At 34.3% G+C, this 22,673-nt stretch overlaps 1 protein-coding gene across 2 annotated transcripts in view; it reads right to left on the minus strand.

Moving 5' to 3' along the window:
- LOC128556333 (carbohydrate sulfotransferase 3-like) overlaps positions 1–20,758 on the minus strand; it is a 61,206-nt gene extending 40,448 nt beyond the window's left edge. The window contains exons 1-2 of one of the 2 annotated variants that reach the window (XR_008370579.1): positions 20,622–20,758; positions 15,222–15,618 (exon numbers count right to left, since the gene is read on the minus strand). Coding sequence is in view for 1 of the 2 variants with exons in the window: in XM_053541066.1 (XP_053397041.1) it covers positions 20,622–20,715 (94 nt within the window). In the remaining variant the exon portion in view is untranslated. Of the gene's footprint in view, positions 1–15,221; positions 15,619–20,621 lie in introns of those variants that run through there. The other variant, XM_053541066.1, reaches the window with a different exon arrangement.
- Between the last annotated feature and the right edge of the window lie 1,915 nt (positions 20,759–22,673).

The raw sequence follows: 22,673 nt of genomic DNA on the forward strand, positions 1-22,673 counted from the left end.
ACTGAAAACGTTTCACTGAAGCGTTCGTTGAGTATTCACCATAGGTACTTCAATCATACATGTAGGTTCTTAAAAAATTCTAAACAGGTGTGGCATCGCATGGCAAATCTACTTCTAGGACATTCCTAAATCTAGTTGTGATCATACCCCATTCGTCTGTGTTGAAAAATGGAAGAAAACAGCACATTCCCGAAAGCAACAGAGGGACTTTCAGTTTAACATCTGCGATTTCCTAAGGTAATGTAATATTGCCAGTGTATGAGTAGTTTAGCGGTTTGTGGCCTTTCGTATGACGGAACATGTGCAACAGAATAATTGTGTCAGTACTGATATAATGAAGATCTAAACACATAAGGAAAGGAGATCTGTCTACATAGGCAACCTTACTGCGACATACCGCAAAAGTAGTTCCCTCGGAAGCACCGAGAACAAAGGCAAAGAGTGAAAATTGCAGACTCGGTTTGATTGAGTCTGCTCATGAGCAGTAATGAAAAATGCAACTTTGCCAACGTCCCCTAGCACCGGCTTAAGCAGTATTCAATCTTCAAATCTAAATGAGTTGAAATCAATGATCCCGAAGGACCAGAAAATATAGCCACACTGACTTGAAGTCGGGGCGAAATTTTTACGGCCGCCACACAGTACTTAACACCAGCTGTTATGAAGTAAACACAATCCAGAAAGTAGATCCATCGGAAGCACAGAGAACAAGGCAAACAGTGGAAATCACAGACTCGGTTTGATTGAGTCTCTACATGAGCAGTAATGGAAAATGCAACACTGCCAAAGCCCCCAAGTACCTGCTTAAGCGGTATTCAATCTTCAAATCTGAATGACTTAAAATCACTAATCCCGAAGAACCAGAAAATATAACAACACAGGGATGAAGTCGGGTCGTCGTTTAACGGCCGACACTTAGCATAACACCTGCTGTTGTGAAGTGACTAAATTCTGGGAAGTAAATCCCTCGGAAGCATTGAGAACAAGACAAACAGTGAAAATTGCATACTCGGTTTGATTGAGTCTGTTCGACAGCAGTAATGGAAAATGCAACACTGCCCACGTCCCCTAAGCATTGTTATTTGTCAGTCTCCTCAATTATTATTTTATAAATGTTTCATTAATTGCAGAAATGAAACATGCTAAAGTAAAATGATAGACTAAATCTAGGGTCAGTAAGTAACAACATATACCAATCGGGGTTGTTCATGGATGATTAATCCAAAGGCAATAACTATAGTACGGGGGTCAAAGGTCTACCTTGCACCCACTGGACTTTTTCATAGGTACCAAATTGTTTGGCATGTCCGACTCTTCACAAAATTAAAACTGTTCCCATGAAAAAAATACTTTTGAACTATATATGATTTCACAGTTCCATGGCATGCGTTCATTTTTGGAAAGGAGAGATGATAATAAAATATTGTTTCATAATAGAGCCAAGACATTAACTTTTAAACAGCATTATTATTATTAATATTAATATTATTATAATTATTATTTATATTATTATTGTTATTATTATTATTATTTTATTATTATCATTATTATCATTATACCAGGATTGTTGAGTGCCCTTTTCATTTGAAATATACTTCAAGAACGCTTTACAATTAAACATGTGACATGTCGCAAATATGTAGGAACTCACAAAACATGACATATGCAATCATAAGAACAACTTCAGAAAATGAAACTTATTAATTGTTGAAATGGTAACGAACATTGAATAACTTAATGACTGAAACTTGATAATTAACTAATTTGCATATTCATGAATATTAATGTGAATGTTACAAAATGACAGAATTTTGTTAAAAAGTAATAATTTCTAAGTTTCAAATCCATTTGAATGTACCAAACAGCTTTGATCTGGTTTTAAAGACTCTCTGTGTTTCTTTTTTAAATACATTATTTTGGTACTTTTTTAGTAAAAATCGGATTTACTACTAGCAGCTAATTTGCAAAAAAATGTACCAGTGTCACAAACAACGAATAAAATTCTGAGACCACCAAAACTGAATAAAATGGTATTATTAATTGTTATCAAATGAGATAACAATTTTTATATGGTCTTTAATGTTTGCAGGCAAAGAATTATTATTTTATTGAAGGTAGAAACAAAATGTAACATACATTATACATGCTACGTTACCATTTCAACAATCTTGTTGTATTACATCAAATATTTGAAAGATATCCCAGAAACATAATAAGTATTGCTTATTTCGTACCATAATAGTACCAGATGCTTCTTTACTTGTCAGACAGTGTGATTTTTTCCGTACCAAACACTAAAAAACGTTACCACTACCATGCTTTTAGAAAGATGTTTAAGAAGAAATTGAAGACCAAATTATCACATATTGATTTATTTAAACTGTTAGCGGTAAGTTTTAAGAAGGTTTTCGTCTGTCTCTTCCATGTAACTGTAATTTAAGAATTTCAGTATAACATTCAAAAGTATCCAACTGATGATGCTGTTTTCATGCTTTGGATATAACATTTTGATGAAGAAATTCCATACTCAAAGCAACATTTCAACTTCCGATGTAGCCATAGCAACCTGATTCACAACAGCGTACGCTTGAACTCTTCAGCTTCTGGTCACAATGCTAGTCAAATTTTGTATAAGGCTGAACGTAAACTACTTCAGGAACGTATCAGTAAGAAATTCGTTAATGAATTAGATCAGGTACGAAAGTTTTTGGGCGCGAACTTAACCGCCGAGCTGTAAACAGAAAGGCGCACGACAGAATTTTTTTTTGAAAGTAAATATTTACAACGTGAAAGATTTGACAAGCTTTTGGCGAGCAGAAATGGAACTGAGAACGACGTTGACAGCACTCCAGGGATCAACAAAGACAAGTGGGTGGTTAATCTATCTGATCGTACCCTACAGGAGGACGAGAAAAGCTCTTAAAACGAGGTATGAACTTTTGTGTTACCCTTCCCACTTTACCTGTCAATGAGATTATTGCCTCTACGGAGGCGGCATGTTGACATATTAAGGACAAATCAGTAGACGATTGTTTACGAGCTAAAGTCGTGAAAGTGGTTAAGCAAAGTAAGATCCTTAAGAGTAACATTTCTAGTGGTTAACGTAAGACCTTGAACACTTTAGCCAAAGAGAAAGATATCGTCATTCTACCGGCGGACAAGGATAGGACTACCTACTGTAGTTTCCAATAGTTCGATATATGAGGAAAAATGGACAGGTTAGTGACAGATAGGGACATATGAACCCCTGAAAAGTGATCCAACACGGTCGGTGAAGAATAAACTTATGAATTTATTGGAAAGTTGGACAAAAGACTCCTCCATATCTTACAAACTGTCCAAAAGACTCTATCTAACCCCTGGAAATGTGTCCAAACACTACGGACTCCCAAAAATACACAACAAGAATGCCCCACAGCGACCGATTGTCTCAAGCTCAAGTAATGTATATGACACTGCTAAATATGTAGCGTCAGTAAATGGACCATTGGCGGGTAAAACACAGCACCGCATTATCAATAGTGTTTATTTTGTGCAGACAATTCAGGGACTAAAGGTACCATCGGGATAGGAATTGGTATCATGTGACGTTTCCGTACTCTTTACTTGTATGTCTGTAGAAAAGGCGCTTGAGATTATCAGAATGAGACTAGAGAAAGATAAGAATTTGAATGGCAGATGCGAACTCAATGTTAAACAGGCCAATGAACTTCGTATACCGAGGCAAGTACTACCAACAGAAACAGGGAGCGCCAATGTGGTCCCCTGTCTCCCCTATAGTTGTTAATCTGTGTATGGAGTTCTTTGAACGTCAGGCACTAGACCGAGCCATGAACCCGCCCCCTCCCCAATCACTGTGGGTACATGTAAGATATGCCGATGATATCAAGACCAAAATACATGAGTATGACATTGACCAGTTCACAGAACATCTGAATTCTATGACCCACACATGAAGTTCACTTCAGAACAGGAAGAGGATGGGAAGATACCATTTTAGACACTTGTATTCAACAAAAGTAACAGTTTACAGTTTCACTTCAAACCACCACTTGGAACACAAAAGGTCACTGGTACGAACCTTTTTACATAGGGCTATCACACTCGTTATTAACGAATCAGAGAAGAAAAAGGAAGCTGAACACGTGAAAACAGCGCTACGTGCAAATGGATACTCGAAATGGATATTTCTGCTACCCAACAAGAAATCTTAACAGGACAAGTCTCAAAATAGTGCGGTAAAGGAAATAAAAGTAAATGTGGGTATGCCCTATATTCGTTGAACGTCTGAAGTTCTGGCGAGAGTGTTTAAGAATCATGGAGTGAACATGTTCCACAAACCATACAAATCTATAAGGAGTCAGGTCACCCAGAGGAAAGAACAAACTTATAAACTGAAAATGTGTGGAATAATACACCATGTGAAATTTAAAAGAAGATTACATCGGGGAAACTGCCAGAAAACTAGATTAAAGGAGCATGTGAACAAAACAAATTCAGCCATACATGAACATTGTCAAAACATCGGACATACCATCAAATCTGACAACACCAAGATTCTGACAAGTGAAAGTGGACTTATCAAACGCAAAGTCAAAGAGGCTATCGAGAAAAAACAGCGGAGACCATCGCTCAATCGAAACGAGGGCCTGGAGCTCCCCCGTCTACGGACCTCTCCTCTGATCACATGAACTTCCTACGTCACGTGACCTTCCATGACACCGGTCAGTTAGTGCTGAAGAAGGCAGTGAGAGTCTGCCGAAAATTACACTAGGTAAACTTTTGCACTAAATATGGAAATTCTTCTTCAAAAAACATAATCAAAGGGTCTCGAGTCAGATATCAAGATAAGGCATTTGTCCGTGACGATTCAATAAAGGTATCGTGCCTGAAGTCAATAGACTTACACTTGTATACTATGTAGACTGGTTGTGTTGTTATGCTTCCAAAGGATCATCTTAAAAAATACTTGCTATCACAAAAAAGTCTTTAAGTGCTATGTAATGGTTAAGTGCTATGTAAAAATTCCACCCATACTCGGTTTTAGTGTTGTTAGATTTTCCTGTCCTTTTGGACCATGTTAATAAACATAGAATTCCTCTTAAGCCAGTGCTATGGGGCGTAAGATTTGTTTCACACTTCATTACCTCTCATAAACAAATTTTATCCAACAGAGTTTGCTATTTATTTGCTTGGTTGCGTTCCTTGCTTTAACAGATTTTCATAAAGTATATAGCAATTTTTTTTCAGCAACTCTAAGTGTCGTTCAGAGGGCACTTAGTATCTTTGATTTTTGAATAGCACTATGTAATTGTTTTTTAACAATTTTGATTTTCAAATATTTAATATTGTTCTCATTTTTGACAGTATGTTTTGCAATTTCATAAATTTAAATCTAAAGATTACTTAAAGTACCTGAATATTTCTTTTTTAAGGTTTTGTTCAGTGCTGCTTTTCAACAGTGAATATTTTATTACTAAGCCCATAATCTCAGTACAATGCATGTTTTTATGAAAGTAAAGAACAAACAATTCTCACGTAAGTAACTGCATAGATGTTAGAGAGTTTGAGATTTCAACCTTCGCCTTCCCCTTCAACGTCTCTTGCGAAGTTAACGTATGAAGTTGAAGTTCGATTAAAATTCCTTGAGATTTCAAACTTTACAATGAACCTTACTTCTTTTAATCCGCCCATTCAATTTATCTGTAATTATGATCGTTTTTCTCGTGCATTTTGATATCAATTGTCCGAAAGTGCATGACTTTCACAAGAGGTTTTAAAAATGAAAATTGAATAAAAGCATTTCAGTTAACATAACCATCGCATGGATATTAGTGCGGTTACAAAAATAATTATATAAAATGATGTCAGTATACAATGCACGATTGTATATTATATATGGGAGGAAAAAAAAATGATAATCCTATCAACGTATTGTTGATGGTGTTCTTGAAAGATATTACAGTTAATATTTTTAAACAAAAAACACGAGACACCAACTACTGCAAATGCATTTCTCGATATACTTTGAAGTTAAGTTAAATGTATGAGATAAAGCAAACACAAAAGGCTGTTGACTAGATTTCATAGTTTTTCTTAAAATTTTATTTTTACTTTGAACATCGAATTCCTTAAAATACGCGTTTTACTTGTAGACTGTACCTGTTGAAAATCTAACCTTTTAATAGATTTGTTGATAACATGAGCCAATATACACAATTTATGAATACATTTAACAAGCAATTTGAAACAAATGTAAGATACTCCCGTGATATCATACGTTTTGGCATCGTTGCACTCAGTTTGACTCTGTATAATGCCAAACTCTCAGACAGCACAATATAATCGTACCACGTCACCATGTGTTTAGCGAAACAGTCAAGAACTGCTAGGTGGCGACGAAAATTGTCGCATGAAATAACATGTGGACATATACACGTATTTGTTTGAATATACTATTTCATAAGTAAAGCATGTGCAGATCAAGGAATTTTGATTAGAGGGACACCAACTGTAAAGAGGGGTCACCCATCCATGGGTGTGTGTGTGGAGGGGGGGGGGGGGGGGGGGGGGGGGGGGGGTGATGATGCCGAGTATGTGGACAGAGTAGATGTACAAAGACTGAAGTTTTGACTTTCGTGATATCACATCTTCGGACGTTCAAAACTTCACTTCTTACGACAAAAAGACCTTTCTGGTATAATCAATACCGCCTGAGGACACAAATATACCATAGAAGTTAAAGTCTGAACAAAATCTCAAAGTTTCTCAAAATCAGTTGATAACTTCATACTTCCAGGTTCAATTCAATGTATTTAGTTAAATCATTAGCCAAACAAAACGTCATTATTCTTATACGTATTGATAGTGTTTCGCATCTAATTTAGTCCAATTATACATATGGATAATCGAATAACTTAATAAGCAGAAATCCTGAAACTAAGATTTTTATTTCACATAGTAATGAAGCGAAGTCTTAGGCTTACTTGATATTACATAGAAGACTTTAGTAGCAACGTCTGATATAAATAAAATACACGCATATCGGTGACGTTTTACCCCAAATATATATGAGAGACGTTGAAGGGGAAGGCGAAGGTTGAAATCTCAAACTCTCTATTATCAAACACTTCACAATAACACAAAACATGATAAGTATTCTGTTTAAAAAAATCCATGAAAGGCAGTCCCAAATTGTAACCCTTTTTTCAGTGTATGCAGTTAGCAGGGATTTACACATTAATTAATATATACAGAATATATACATAAAAATACATGATAAATGTAAAAGGTAATTATTGACAAAATATTGAAACCATCAGATAAAAGAACAACATAGTTAAGAAACTGTTATAAGTATAACTTAACTGATAGATGCATTAATCAAAATGGAAAAGGAAAGTTGAATGTGTTATGAATGTTTCAGATGATTTCTTGCTTGACAGAAGTAAAAAAGAAAGAAAGAAATAATACTTTTAAATTTTAACACCGTAGTAACGTATTTAAAGCGCCGTTATGAAAAAAAAAAAATCTCATTGCTTGAAAAGTATGAAACTATTTTGTAAGAGTACTTAATATCTTATAACCAAACATTCCTGTAACTAATTTCTGAGAAAATAACGATACCATAAAACAAGATTACTGAATTGGTAATATAACATGTGTAATGTATGTTTCAAACAGATTCCTCCTTCAAATAACTATTTACACTATCTTTTCATATGATATAGCTCAAATAACACACGTTTATTGATCAAAGTGTATTTCACCATGTTGTTCAGTTTAAGTTATATCTTGTTTCCAAAGATGTCTGTTTTAGCATATATTAATTTTATGCAAATTAGCTAAAGTACCTAACGTGGAAATATTCACCTTCAGAGTAACAACATTCTATTCTAGAAAACTATGAAAGACATTTAGACCAGATCAAAACTTTCCGATCTATATTTCTAAAAAATTGATGTAATAAAAGAAGGTAATTGAAATGGTAACGTAACATGTGTAAATTATGTAACATACTAATTCCTCCTTCAAAAAGGTGTTCCAAGCAATATAGCTCACATAATTGTAATTTTATTGATAAAAATTAATTCAATCACTTTATTAAATTTTAGCGTATCTTGTGTCCTGAGACTTTGGATTTGGTAGTGGTTAATATTATGCAATTTAGCTAAACAGTTTTGCGTGTTTTGGAGTAAAAAAAGAAAAGATACCATCAGAGTAACACAGTACTATTTAACAAAACACTGTTTGGTACATTTAAATTGATTTAAAACTTGGAAAATATTATCGTCTAGTATAATTTAGTCATTTAGTAATATTCTCATTAATGTTCATGAATGTGCAAGTTAGTTAATTAAAATAAAGATACTGCCAATGTCTTAGCTCCATTTTGAGACCATTTTTATTGCTTTATCACCAGAACGGACTAAGAACTGAATAAGACTGATTTTCATCTAATGGTTGTCCTTTCTAAAAATGAACTGTTGCCATGGAAACAGTGAAATCATATATAGTTTAAAAGGTTTTTTTTTTCATGAGAACATTTTTGTTTTGTTTTGAAAGAGCTGAACAATTTGGTATTTATGAAAAAAAGTGTAGGGATGTGTGCATGGTAGACCTTATTGCCCCTCCCACACACACACCTACTATGACATGTTGTAGTTATACGCGATCAGGACGTGTCTAATTGCAGATGACCACTAGTTAGAAGTTTACATTCTATGTGGGATATGTTTAGTCTGAAACAAGTGGTAACATACTTTAGTACACTTACACCGTCAACTTCTACAATAATTGGTTTGATTCTTATATCAGACCCAGAAAAAATCTCACAAAGTGGTGTAACTTACTGTTGTTTTAGTGACTATATGATGACATTTTCACCAGGAAGGTTACCCGTAAATCGATAGTAAAGCACAATAATATTACTGCTTGATCTCAAAGACACTGTACAAAAGAAAGTTTTCAACAGTCTCTTTAAGAATCAGATTGGACACCAGTTTTATATTGTGAAGATGTAAACACTGTTTGGAATAACTTCGAGTTATCTTTTTATCTGCATTTGATGCCAATGCTCCATTCAAATCAGCGTATACGGTTTAACATCGATGGTAGCATTTGTTCTAATAAACAGAAAGTTGAAGAAAAAATTAATACTTTTTATACTTCTGTTGCTGATAAGCTATTAATTAAATTACTAAATATTGTTAATAATTTTGGTAGTAGCTTTGTTTTCAATTTTCATTCTTCAAAAGGTAATCAGCTGAATAGCTATTCAATTTCAACAGTATCTGAACGCAACGTTTTTAAGTATCTAAACAATCGGTGTCCAAATAAGGCAACAGGGTTGGATGGGATCCGCTCTCGTGATTTAAAGGACCCGGTCTCAATTATTGCTGATCCTCTCTCACATATTGTTCACCTATCTATTATACAGGATGTGGTTCCCGCTGACCTTAAGTCTGCCCGAGTAGTCCATTTATTCAGGAGAATGACAAGACGGATGTTGGAAATTACCGTCCAGTCTCAATGATTAGTGTTGTCTCTAAAATCATAGATAGGGTCATAGTTGATCAATTAGCAGAATACCTAATCTAAAATAGGCTATTGTATGAGTTCCAGTCAGGTTTAAGGCATGGTTTCTCCACCGATACTTGTGTTATTCCTATCACTCATTATATCCGTTTTCAATGGACAAAAGGTTATCTTGTTGTCACGATTCTTTTGATCTCTAAAAGGTATTTCATAGAGTTAATCATATATGTATACATGTATCTGTAACATCACTGCAATGGTTTTCTCCTTATCTGTCAGACAGACACCAACTAGTGGAGTCCTCAGGTGTTCTGTTCTCAACAGCCTATGTATCCTGTAGTGTCCCCCAACAGTCAATTTTAGGCCCTTTGCTGTTTTTCTACGTGAATGGCATGTCTGCAGCTATAAAGAACAAACTTCTACCTTATGCGGATGATTCAGCAATCATTGTCTCGGCCACAATCAAGCGAGACATCGAGGAGACTTTGAATCATGACTTGAATATTGTCAGTCAATGGCTTTAATGTAATAAGTTGTCTTTGCATCTTGGGAAGACAGAATTTATTTTAGGTCCCAAAAAGATTAGTTTCCCAGTCAAGTCTCGATATAAACAGAAATTGTCAAACAATCAAATCCAAAATATCAGTTTAATATCTCGGTGCCATCCTTGATCAGTGTTTGTCCTTTGATTCTTCCGCTAGATATGTAATTAATAAATCCAATGCTAGGTTAAAATATTTGTATCGCAAAAGTGAATTTCTCACCCCACACACAGAAACACTTTTAGTCACTTCCCTTATACAGTGTCATTTTGATTATGCTTCATCTATTTGGTTCAGCAGTTTAACTCAAGAGTTAGAACACAACTTACATGTTACACAAAGTAAGCTCATAAGATTTGTATTAAGATTACACTCTATGTCTCATATAGATAAAGAGCATTTTTAAAAATATTAACTGGTTACCTGTTGCACATAGAGTAAACCATATTACTCATAAAACTGAAAAAGTGGGTACTTTATAAAACATATCCCACTTAATGTTATAGGGATTTTAGGTCTTACATGTTAATATTAGTACAAGGTGATATCAGTATTATTTAAGTGTAAATGTCAATATGAAAATCTCTTTTATTTGTATATGCGGACAGTGAGCTTGAATCTCTGATGCTTGTTGAAATGGCATTCTAACGTTTCGGAGCTGCATGCTTGAATTTTCTGTCACCATACTTTACCGTTCGACTCCTCGGTACAACCAAAGACACCGGGCCATTGGCCGACTTTAAGTCTCTACGAGGCATATACATGTCTAGCATATCGGCAATGCACTTGGGAGATTTTTTTGTACATGGCTTTGTATGAAATTGTCAAGATTTTGAACTCAATTCGGTGCTGAACATTGAGCCAATGCAACTCCTTCAAGACCGGTGTAATGTGATCGTATCTTGGAGTCTTTGTTATGAAGCGGGTCGCTGTGTTTTGTACACATTGAAGTTTTTGCAGTGCATCTTTGGAGATTCCATACAGCAGCTAGTTACAGTTATCTTCTTTCGATGTAACAAGAGAGTTCACAAGAGACTTGGTCGCATCAGCTGTGATGTTCTGCCTAATGTGGCCTACTTGCCGAAGTTGTGCATAAGCTGTGTCACGACTATGTTTGAATTTATTCTAGCACCGACTTTCTTCACACAAATTGACGACTTAATCTGATAGGGTTCTTCTTTCACGCAGATATCTTCGGGTACATTTGTGTGATTTGTGTGAAACAAAGTGACCTTAGTTTTGTTAGTATTGAGCTTCAACATGTTCTGATGCATCCAGGAGACTGTGTCGTTGAGACAGATTTCAATTCGAAATGGGTCTTCATGTTGGTAGGAAATATAGTTGTGAGTCATCGGCATAAAAGTGGCTATTCAGTCCATGCCTTCTGCAGATTGAACCAACGCGTTTTGTGTACAATATGTAGGTTTTCGGTACTAGGACAGATGTTTGTGGTACACTGTATTTCGTGTGAACTTAAGTAGACAGTTCGTCATTTATTGAGAATGCTGGTAGCGGTCATTCAGATAAGAAGTCATCCACTGTAGTGGTTTGCCAATGATCCCGTAGTACTATTCCAAGCGTATAAACAGCGTTTCATGGTCGATAGTATCAAACTTTGAGAAGTGCAGTTTCTGTCGAGTAATGCTTTCTGTAAGCAGACTGGTGCTGTTCATATAGGTTCTTCGAAGTCAGGTTGCACTCAATGTGTTTAGCTACTACTTTTTTCCAGTACCTTTGAGACAAAAGACTACAGACCTTAGTTCGTTTGGTCATTGGAATCAAGGTCTGTTTTTAAAGAGATCTAACATGAGATTGTTTGAATTCTTTTGGAACATACGCGGTTTCCAATGATGTGTTGATACCTTTTGTCAAAGCTGGGAGGAGCTCGTGAAGGCATGTTTTTAAAAACATGTTGGTATTGGGTCACTGAAGTCTTGTACGAGTTGTTTAAAAGATGCAGTGATATCATTTGTAGCACCTAACAGATGCTTTGTGATTTTTTCTTTGAATCTTTTCGCAAGATTCTATCTTATCCGAGTAGAAATGTATTTTAGCCTTTTATTGACCTATTAACTGTTAAACACTGTTCTCTGTAAAGCTGTCATGAAGTTCTTGTGTATACCAGTCTTTGCTTTGAAAGTCACTGAAAAATGATTGCGGGCGACCTTACAGCTGTTGTCAGACAAACCTTTATCAGGGACTTCAATGTTTGACACGATGTCATCGTTATCTCTTGAAACGACAACATCCAGAATGTGTCCACCGACGTTAGTAGCTTCATTTACATGCTGTGTCATTCCGTAAGCATCCAAAGTACTTACAAGTTGGCTGTGTGTCTGTCTGTCGGAATGTCAAAATGAAAGTTAATCTCCTACAATGATGATTTGTTTGTCAGTTGTTGCAAATCTAGATAGGAAATTGGGCCATCCATTCTCAAAAAAGTCTCCTATTTTAAGTCCATTTCCCCGCGAAAATGGTGGTTTATAAACGACAACTAGACGCAAAATATATTTTTTATGCTCAAATTGCAGTCCATGTATTCAAAAGTTTAGAAATCTTTGTCTCGTGTTGATGCAAGAAAGGCGCACATCTATAGAAGGTCTCTGTTTTATTGCTACGCAAGCGCCACGGCTGCCGTAACAACGCGGAACGTGCTTGATCATGTAGCTATCTGAAACAGTTCAATTTAGCATATTTCATCTAAAGCACGGCCAAGCCAAATTTCTGTGACAGCAACTATATCAAATTTATTTGAAATAATATAGTCACAAAAAGAGAATGCTTTGGTTTTTACTGATCTTATGTTAATACTACATACTTGAATAGAGGTCTGACTTTTAACTAGAGAGTGGGGTTCACGTTGTACATGTACAATATTTATAATTTTGTTGGTAGAAGGCACATCTGACTCTTTACTTCCACCTTGACGAGTCTCTGCAAGTATAGGGATTGTCTGAGATAACACTTGTACGTTATTGAGATTGACCATTGACCTTAAACTGTTGAAACTCTGCATGTATTTTGGTGACTCTGTAAAACTACAGGACTTATTTGCGGTAATTCCCGTAGATTGTCTGTTTTAACCCCTTTATTTGCGTCCCAAACACGACCTTATTTAGGAATTCTCCCTCGAGTACCCCTGTACTGAGACTAACATGATCAACAGACCTAAAAGTTTTTTTATACTTTTATTATCCCCGTCATAGGTGTATGTGGGTCAGGGAACCATCCGCACTCAATACCTTACAAATTTTGTATATGTTTAAGCAGAATATATCCAAGTCTGATTCATGGCATATATCATTATGAATTTACAGATCTGAAAAAAAAAACTGCCATGATATATGACATGTAACTAGAAAGTTTAAACATTGCATTAACACAAGTAGCATTATAAAGTATATACAGATAAAAAAGTTCAATCTGTCATGATATATAACATGTATCTAGAAACATTGCATTAGTGCATGGTATCATTATGAAAAATGTACAGATAGGAAAGTGTAATCTGTAGAAGCTGATCTGGCTTTTCAATATTGGTTGATTGATGTACAAAGGAAAGATCACATCTTTTATACTGTATAATCCCTGCATTATCTGCTAAGCGTTCACCAGTTATAATGGATATGGCTGGAAGCATGTTTCTTGATTTTAAAATCCAAAATATGATACTAAAATGATTTAAAACTTCAAATGTCATGCAAACCACTGTAAAATTCTTCACAAAAGATAAACCAATCTATTCACAATAACCTTATGTACAATCTTGCCAAGTTCCAGAATTTGTAACGAAGTATTTCCACTTATACAAATGAAACTATTGCGGGCACGGAAAATGCAGCCGACACATTGGCTCATATATATAAAAATAATTCTTTTTTACAAACATACCTCCTAAATAACATACAGCGTTTCGTCGAAAACATTTGGTAATGAAGTAATTTCGGGATTGAAATAATCATGATCTTTGTTGAGCATGAGCAATATCGGAACGACTATGCGAGATTTCCGATCCCGGCTGATTCACTTTCTTTTCAGACTTTTGCCTAACCATTAATTATATATTTTCCACATTTTCCGCGTTCCTTTTGAAATAAAAAAAATCAACATTTGCAACCTTACGACTAATATTTATTCAGACAGGCATTTGTCAGATCCAAAAGACAAATGCGACTACTTTCAAAACCGTTGATTGTCGTCAAAAAGTCCATGCGTAACACTTGCATAGCTTGAAATGACTGAAAATTACTAATTATTGGTATAACAATATCATATACCACAAATAAAGTTCCTTTTTTTGCGGAAGAAATTTGACACTATGTTTACGACATTACAAAATTTACGTTTCTTTGCACATGTGCAGAAAAAACACTTTTTATGCCAGGGAGGTACAGTTATTAAATGAGACTACAATACTGCATCGCTTGGGATTGACATACATGTATTTCCATATTTAAAATTGATTTAAGTACCCTGATTTATCCAAAATTTTATTCTATTAAGATGGGGTGGGGATGTTCCCCATACAATATTTTAAATATATCTGACCAGGTAGGTATCTGTTACTAGATGCGTGGTTTGTCTAACAATAGCTGTAGGTCATGTTGTCTGTCGATTATATGCGACGTTTAATCAATACATTTTCCTTTACCTTTATTTAAATCGTCATCTCTTTGCAAGAGTGACTTTCAAGAATTCAATGAATGTTATCAATATGTCCTATGGCAGAAATACCGCTATTATCAACTGCAATAATATTGTTCTAAATATCAGTATTGTTATTCAGTGTGTGTCGTTTTACGTTTAATAGCAATTTAAAACACTTCTGTAACTAAATGTATCAAAACAATAGTTATCTAACAAATTCAATGGAAATTTTCCCAAATGTATTTGGTAAAATGATTAAGTCCTTTGTCAGCTGGATGCTAGATTTTCGTATTTGATCGTGTCTAACGAAAGAGGTGGACGACGCCATGATAGTTCTAAAAGCCCACTGACACTGAGCTGCTTTGATATGCTTTTGCTTTCCTTTTCGTCGGATCCTTAATGATATTCTGCTGATCTTCTGCTTTCTGCAGCGGCGTGGAGAACATGCGCAAATGGTTTGTTAAAAGCTTCGTGAAGATCCCTTGAATGCAGAAATACCGCTATTATCAACTGCAATAATATTGTTCTAAATATCAGTATTGTTATTCAGTGTGTGTCGTTTTACGTTTAATAGCAATTTAAAACACTTCTGTAACTAAATGTATCAAAACAATAGTTATCTAACAAATTCAATGGAAATTTTCCCAAATGTATTTGGTAAAATGATTAAGTCCTTTGTCAGCTGGATGCTAGATTTTCGTATTTGATCGTGTCTAACGAAAGAGGTGGACGACGCCATGATAGTTCTAAAAGCCCACTGACACTGAGCTGCTTTGATATGCTTTTGCTTTCCTTTTCGTCGGATCCTTAATGATATTCTGCTGATCTTCTGCTTTCTGCAGCGGCGTGGAGAACATGCGCAAATGGTTTGTTAAAAGCTTCGTGAAGATCCCTTGAAAGTATAAAACTCAACTAATCAAAATAATAGAAGACTCGGTTTGACTAAGTTTGTTCATGAGAGGTTTAGAAAGGTTAAATACCCTGACACCCTTTAGCACCAACTTTAAACGGAATTCTGTTGTGATAATATTAAATGAACTCCATAAAACTAGATGAACAGAGGTTTTTCATATAGATATTTACCCAATCATTTTTTGTTTTTCACATAACGTGCATATAGTTTCCCTTTCGTGAATAAGATATTGAGTAAGTCGAGGGCTTAATTTTATGTATACTGTTCTATCATATTGGAATATAGTGGGGATATAGAGTGTGAGCATTGTTGCCAAAATACTGTTTTTAAGCACATCGGCGTTGTTTTAAACTGACCGTTCCAAGGCACAATTCGTTCTTTTCCTTTATTTTACGTTTTGAGCTTTCTGTCTATATGCTTTACTTTGTTTGCGTATTTATTATGTTCTAAACTATACATACATTGATGCAGTGTTACGGTTTAAAGATGACGTTGCAGGGTGTATCACATATCGGATCTTTTGAGAAATACTTTCAGTTGCAGAGAAGGATGATGAAAAAAGACAATGAAATGACTACCCCATGTCCCTGATGCCCTCCCTTCTGCAGATAGCTGAACGTAAAAGGTCATATTAAAGTCACTATTTAAATACAGGGGTAATGAATAATACTGTTTTTAGATAGCTTTGTTATCGCGGAGCAGAAGACGATCTAAGTATAACACTTTCAGTGTTTATGCCAAGTCTTAATGAATATAATTAACCAGTAATTAAGAGTAAATAAGAATACTATCATGAATTTAACACATTTATTAAATACATCTGTTAAACTTATACTGGCATAATCGTCTTGATCTAATCAAAACGAAATTGCAAACTATGCATGCAATTTGCACATAATCTTATGATACGAGCATAGACAACTATTTGTGCCGACATTGATTTGTACTGCATTTTAAATTACTTTCCTTCTGGGTACTTATTAAAGCAGATATTGGTAACATATATTCCCTAATTGTATGTTATATTTCTTGTAACTTTCGGAAATTAACTGATTTCAAATTCAACACCATAAGCATAATCGAAAATAATTAATATTAAGAGGTAGAAGCGACATGTAAAAATGCATTGTAAATTAAGTGGGTGGGGTACAAATTAAATAGTTAAAATTAATTGAATATATTGTTTCCTGAGAAAGTGTAAATATAGTTATTTGAAATATCCCATTGGCTTGTTTAATGACACGATATTTGATATTAAAAGCAATTTTACTGATTTTTTTTCAGAAATTATTCAGCAGTATTATTTTCGTAATCGGCCGCCATGTTGATGACGTCATTTCCGGTCGCGGTACCCAGAAGAGATACATACATATTGTTTTTGTTTGAGATCAAGGAATAATTTGGTTATATTTCTCAACTACTAGCGGGATTACAAGTGGCCTAGGACTAAATTATGAGAAACGATTGAGCAAAAATATCAAATTAATAAAACTTACAATTTTCTACATTTGGTGTGTCTCGGAATGCTTATAAGTCTTCGGCAAAGAGTTGGTATTTGTGTCCATTTTAAAGGTTCATTAAAATAATTTCTCTAGCTTGTAAGTAATGTTTGTACCGTAGAAATACCATATAACGTTTAATTATTATAGTGAAAGTTAAAAGCGCACACGAACCATCATTCAATGGAATCACTTCTTTTTCATAGCTAACAAGATTTAACAAAAATTTCGGCAAATGTTCTGAATGGCAATTTAATAAACTGTAATTTGGCAGTGACTTAGAGGAAATGAACTCTCACATAAACTTGTATGATAAGAAGTCTCCGTTTTCGAAATGCCACTAAACCCTATCAAAAAGTTATATTTGAATTGTTCTGTATGTAATTATGAAAATTGTTACGGAAAAAAGGTCACAAGTTACATATTGTACAATTTGGTACATGTCGTGCACTATTTTGTCAAAAGAAGTAACTTCTCTTATACAGGTTATGTCGCAACACGTCATACATAGTTTTCTAATCATTTTCACCTTTGGTCAAGCATATATTTTGTGTACCTAGTCGTCTCTGATATGGGTTCAGTAAAACATATAAGATTACTTAAAAATGTTGTGAACAAGTTTCGACGTTCATAGACGATATCCTAAAGTGTTTACACCAGTTGGCGTATGTAAAGATAAATGATTGTCAAATATTCCAAATTCTTTCAATATTTACATTTTACTGGTTTCAAAAGGAAAACTCTGACCAAAGGTGTTTAATTACTGCAATGTCGATCATCGTTAAAGGCTATATTGCCCCAATACTGAAATATGGAAGTGAAGTTATGGGTTTTAGTTCTAGTCAATCCATGGAACGTGTACATATGCAATATTGTAAAAAAGTCTTAGGTGTTAAAAAAACAACACAGAATGATTTTATATACGGAGAACTAGGCAGAATTTCCTTTCACTGTAGACACTTATTTAATGTTATTAAATACTGGATAAAAATCTTAGGTAGTAAAGAGAACAAGTATATAAGTAGAATTTATCAGGTATTGAAAAATGATTTTGAAACTAACCCAGGAAGACAGAACTGGTGTTCTCAATTAAAAGGACTTTTATGTTGTCTTGGCTTTTTCGAAGTTTGGCTGCAACAAAGCGTAGGTAATGCAGATATGTTTTTAGAAATAGTTAAGCAAAGACTAAAAGATAATTTTGTACAGAATTGGCATGAAAGGTTACAAGAATCGACTCGAGCATTATTTTATAGAACTATTGCAAATTTTAAATTTCAAGATTATTTAGATTATTTCACGGTTAATAAACTTTGTCAGTCTTTTGTAAGATTAAGAGTGTCATCTCATAGGTTACAAATAGAAGCAGGTCGATGGGCAAGACCAGGAAGAATCCCAGTGAATGATAGAAAATGTGTAATATGTAATAAGCTAGACGATGATCGATATTGAATATCATTTCATACTTGAATGTTCAATGTACTCTGATTTAAGAAACTATACATACATAAAAGGTATTGGAAACATCCAAATATGTTCAAATTTATTGAGTTGTTAACGCTAGAGAATACCATATATATAAGAAAGCTAGGAATTTTTGTATATAAAGCATTTCAAAGAAGAAACGACAGGTTATATGGTACATGTGAATAAAAATTTTAGACATGAATAAGATTTCACTACAATCACGTTTTTGTATAAAAGAAAATAACTATCTTTAAGTCAATCATTCTGAGGTTATTTCATTATCTTTACTTTATGTGTTTTGAAGAAATTTATCCATGGTATCAGTCTTGCATGTATGTTTTTGTAAGATTGATAAATTTGTGGATATAGTCCATTGATGATAAAATAAGTAGCCTTTCTTCCGTTTCGTTACGGTAAGATCGGTCGCTTAGCCACAGTTAGTGTTTTTTGTGTGTGCATATGTATATTAATGTGTTTATCGTTTGACAATATTAATGTTATGCAACTGCATAACCGTCATTTTTCACTTAGGAATGCAGAATTTATAGATGCATAATTCCTTAAATTTTATCAGAATGAATGTGTCTACTATATCAATATTTTATATACAAGTGTAGTTGATACATTAAAAGAAATATTGTATTAACATAATCTAAATCATTTATGTTAAATGAAAAGGTTGCAAAACATATTTGTCAGACCTTCTCCACATTGAAGTGTATGTAATTATATATATGTTTTCACTGTTCGTCATATCTGTATGTATGCTTGTTATGCCATGATGGGCTAATAGCCTTATGGAATAAATAAAATAAAACTGAAACTGAAACTGAAACTGTTTAAATTGTTAGCCGAACGAACCGTGTCGGATAAGCTATAGTTAAGGAAGTGTCCGTGCTTTTGTAATTGTGTATACCGCAGGATGTGCTGTTTTATGTGTATATGATCTCGGTGTCCCTTAATTTGTTTCTTGTGTGTTAGTCCGAAAGTAAGAGCAGTTAGTTTTAGGCTTTGATGAAATTTGTTTACGAAGACCTGCCTACTACCACAAAATAATCATGAGCTCATGTTCATTGTTACGGACTTTTGGTCTTGTCATAACTACTGCGCCGTAAGATGAAACATCATTCATTAATTGATTCGAACTTGGAGAATCACTTCAATTTTACCAGGCTTCCTACGATATCGGGCACCTCGTCTTACATCAACACGTCATTTTTCTTACTTAAGTCAGCGTCATAAATAAATGTTTTGCAACGTGAAATAAACCCAAATTTTTTAAAAAGGAGATTTTTATCTTTTATATTAACGATGTATATCTGATCTTCCTTTCTAGTTACTTAAATTGTGTACATCCAAGTAAATCTTCCCAAAATACTAGTTTTCACGCTACATATCAATATCCAGGTGGATAGCTACGAAGAAAGAAATATTGCTTTCAGACAATTTTCAGAGATATTTGCCTGATAAAATTGTGAAGGTTTGTAAATTAAAATTGATATGGTATTTGCAAGGCATGCAGATAACAAAGGCCCGCCCATGTACAAGAAACCATATTACAAGAAATATATATAAACTAGTATTTATTATTTATTATAACCTTTTCCAATAACGAAAGTTCTGATCTTATAGAAAAAGACATAAACAAGTTCATTCCTTAATTTAACGATATCCTTTAGAAACTCCTAACTTTACCTACCTTTATTGGTAACATTTGGTTGAATCATGCTTTATTGCTAACATGGATTCTTTATTTTAATTATTTGCACTTATCGTCTAAAGTAATAGGTGTCAGTGATTTCACTATATATGTTGACATTAAATATTGACATAAATGTTTTTTTAAACAGTTTTTTATCTGTTTTGTTTTTGAATAAAATGCCTTGGTTAATCTAGCATAGCCTTATAACTCTTAGAACTCTTTACTTAAGGCTAAGTATCAATAACAAATTACAGGTGTATAATAATACAAACACAACTTGAAGGCTGCAGCAGTTTGAAAGTATTTAGTCAACTTACCTTTTATCATTTGTATTCCATTATAGTTTTTGAAAACTATACATGTGAAAGCGACAGATAAACATAGAGAGTAAAAGGACTTAGCCTTGCACATATTGACATAGTACGTATTTGAAACCTGTTTCTGATATGATGAAATCTTTTTAGCCATCCAAATGAAATATATTGATATGTATATTGATATGTATACTATAGCGTCAGCCGGCATATTAATCAATGCAAACATTCTATATGAATAACTATAGATTCTGCAATAAGCGAGTACTGTTTTTGTTTTCAGACTCAATTTTCACACAATATGATAAGTGGTAATGTACCAAAATACGTGATAACAATTTGCAATTGTGTTTAAAAATTCGAAACAAACCACCCGTTTCGTGTTCAGTCACTACAATAAATGCTACACTTTCCACTTTGATTATGCCTGACAGAATGCATAAACATACTTTATCTCATATAAAATCGCTGCAAAACACACCAGCAACAAATTTAAATGTCTATAACTTACATTTTCTTGATGAATAGTGTCGGTGCCGAATCAAAGGAAAGGTTTATGATTTGGATGACAAAATACTTTCTGTCAAACTTATGAAATGCAAAACCAGCTAAAATATTTGATCCTAACTTGAGGTGGTGGTATATAATGTAACGTTTTAGTGTTATCACTTCTGTATATAAATTCAACTATGCAATTCAAATTCCACGCATACAATATGTCAAAGAATTTCAAGAATAACATGAAAAATTCACTACAGATAAACACAATCTAAGAACTACTTGAAATTTCCACAATTATCTTTAAACCAAATCTGCCGAAACTTGGTGTAACTTTTATTTTCGTCTTTACCCAGATTATCTGCATCCAGTGTGGTTTCATTTTGTGGCGCTTCTCAGCTTTAGAAACTATTAGTGTGAAACAGTCCATAAATTTGAAGCGGTTTTCAATTTCACCTGCGGATAGAGTGGGTGGAGAACGGTTACTAGCATAAGGTTGTTGTGGTATATGGGGCTTTAAAGAAGTCACATGAAGTACAAGGCCGTTAATCAATAGTTAAAAGGTTTTTGTTGTTTGAACATGCAAATAGGTAGCTAAACATTGTTTACTTTTGTTTCCTATTTCTTCGAAAGAGGATCAAACATGACGTTTTGTCGGAAAACTCATCCATTCGGAAGCGGAAGAAAAATGAACAAATCTTATTCAGTTCCGGTCGACCCCCAAGCACATTCTGCACCAGTATTTTTGTAACGCAACAACTGACACTTCTAGACAAATTTTAGCGTGATATGCATGGTAATTACGTGACATTCCCGCGATATCTTGGCCTTGGCATAACACTGCAGCCACAGATATTATCATATCATATTATCATATGATAATAGTAATGACAATTGTAATAATGTTTCTTATACTGCTATTAAATGAGATACACACAAAAAAAAACAAAAACACTCACACTCTTGGAAAGCCAATTGAGGGCATTTCCAGGAACCTCCTGCGCGGTAATTTTTTTTATCGCCTCAGGTCCCTAACCTACATAGTCAAACTTGCATTATATTGAAAACTTTCAGCAGCTTACCTATTATTTTAATATTTGCAGTATTAAGTCACTCTTATTTTGACATTCTGTTCCCCCATTACGATAGAGAAACACTATTATCCTATAAGAATTATTTACTTATTCCTATCTTAAAGCCACAGTATGATGCAGTTTATCATATCCTTTCGGCTACCATAGCAGACTAATACGTACCATAAAAAAGGGGGTCGCTATTACCGCTATCATACACCGACTAACTACCGCAGACGCCTAAAACATACCATCAAAACGAGGGTCCACATTACCGACATCGTACAGCGTAGGACTACCGAGAATTTTTAGTTTTTCTTTGTATCTGGGGTGAATTTGAGTTTTATTTTTTACAGAATTTCATCTGCAGTGTAAACGTTCATTAATGTTATTAACACAACGATATGAAATCAGTTAAACTAGTAAGGTAAGTCATTCATATGCCATGCTTGATAATATCACGCAAGAAATCATAGGTGTCCAT

The sequence above is a fragment of the Mercenaria mercenaria genome, chromosome 4, assembly GCF_021730395.1.
Source record: "Mercenaria mercenaria strain notata chromosome 4, MADL_Memer_1, whole genome shotgun sequence".
Classification (NCBI taxonomy): Eukaryota; Metazoa; Mollusca; class Bivalvia; order Venerida; family Veneridae; genus Mercenaria; species Mercenaria mercenaria.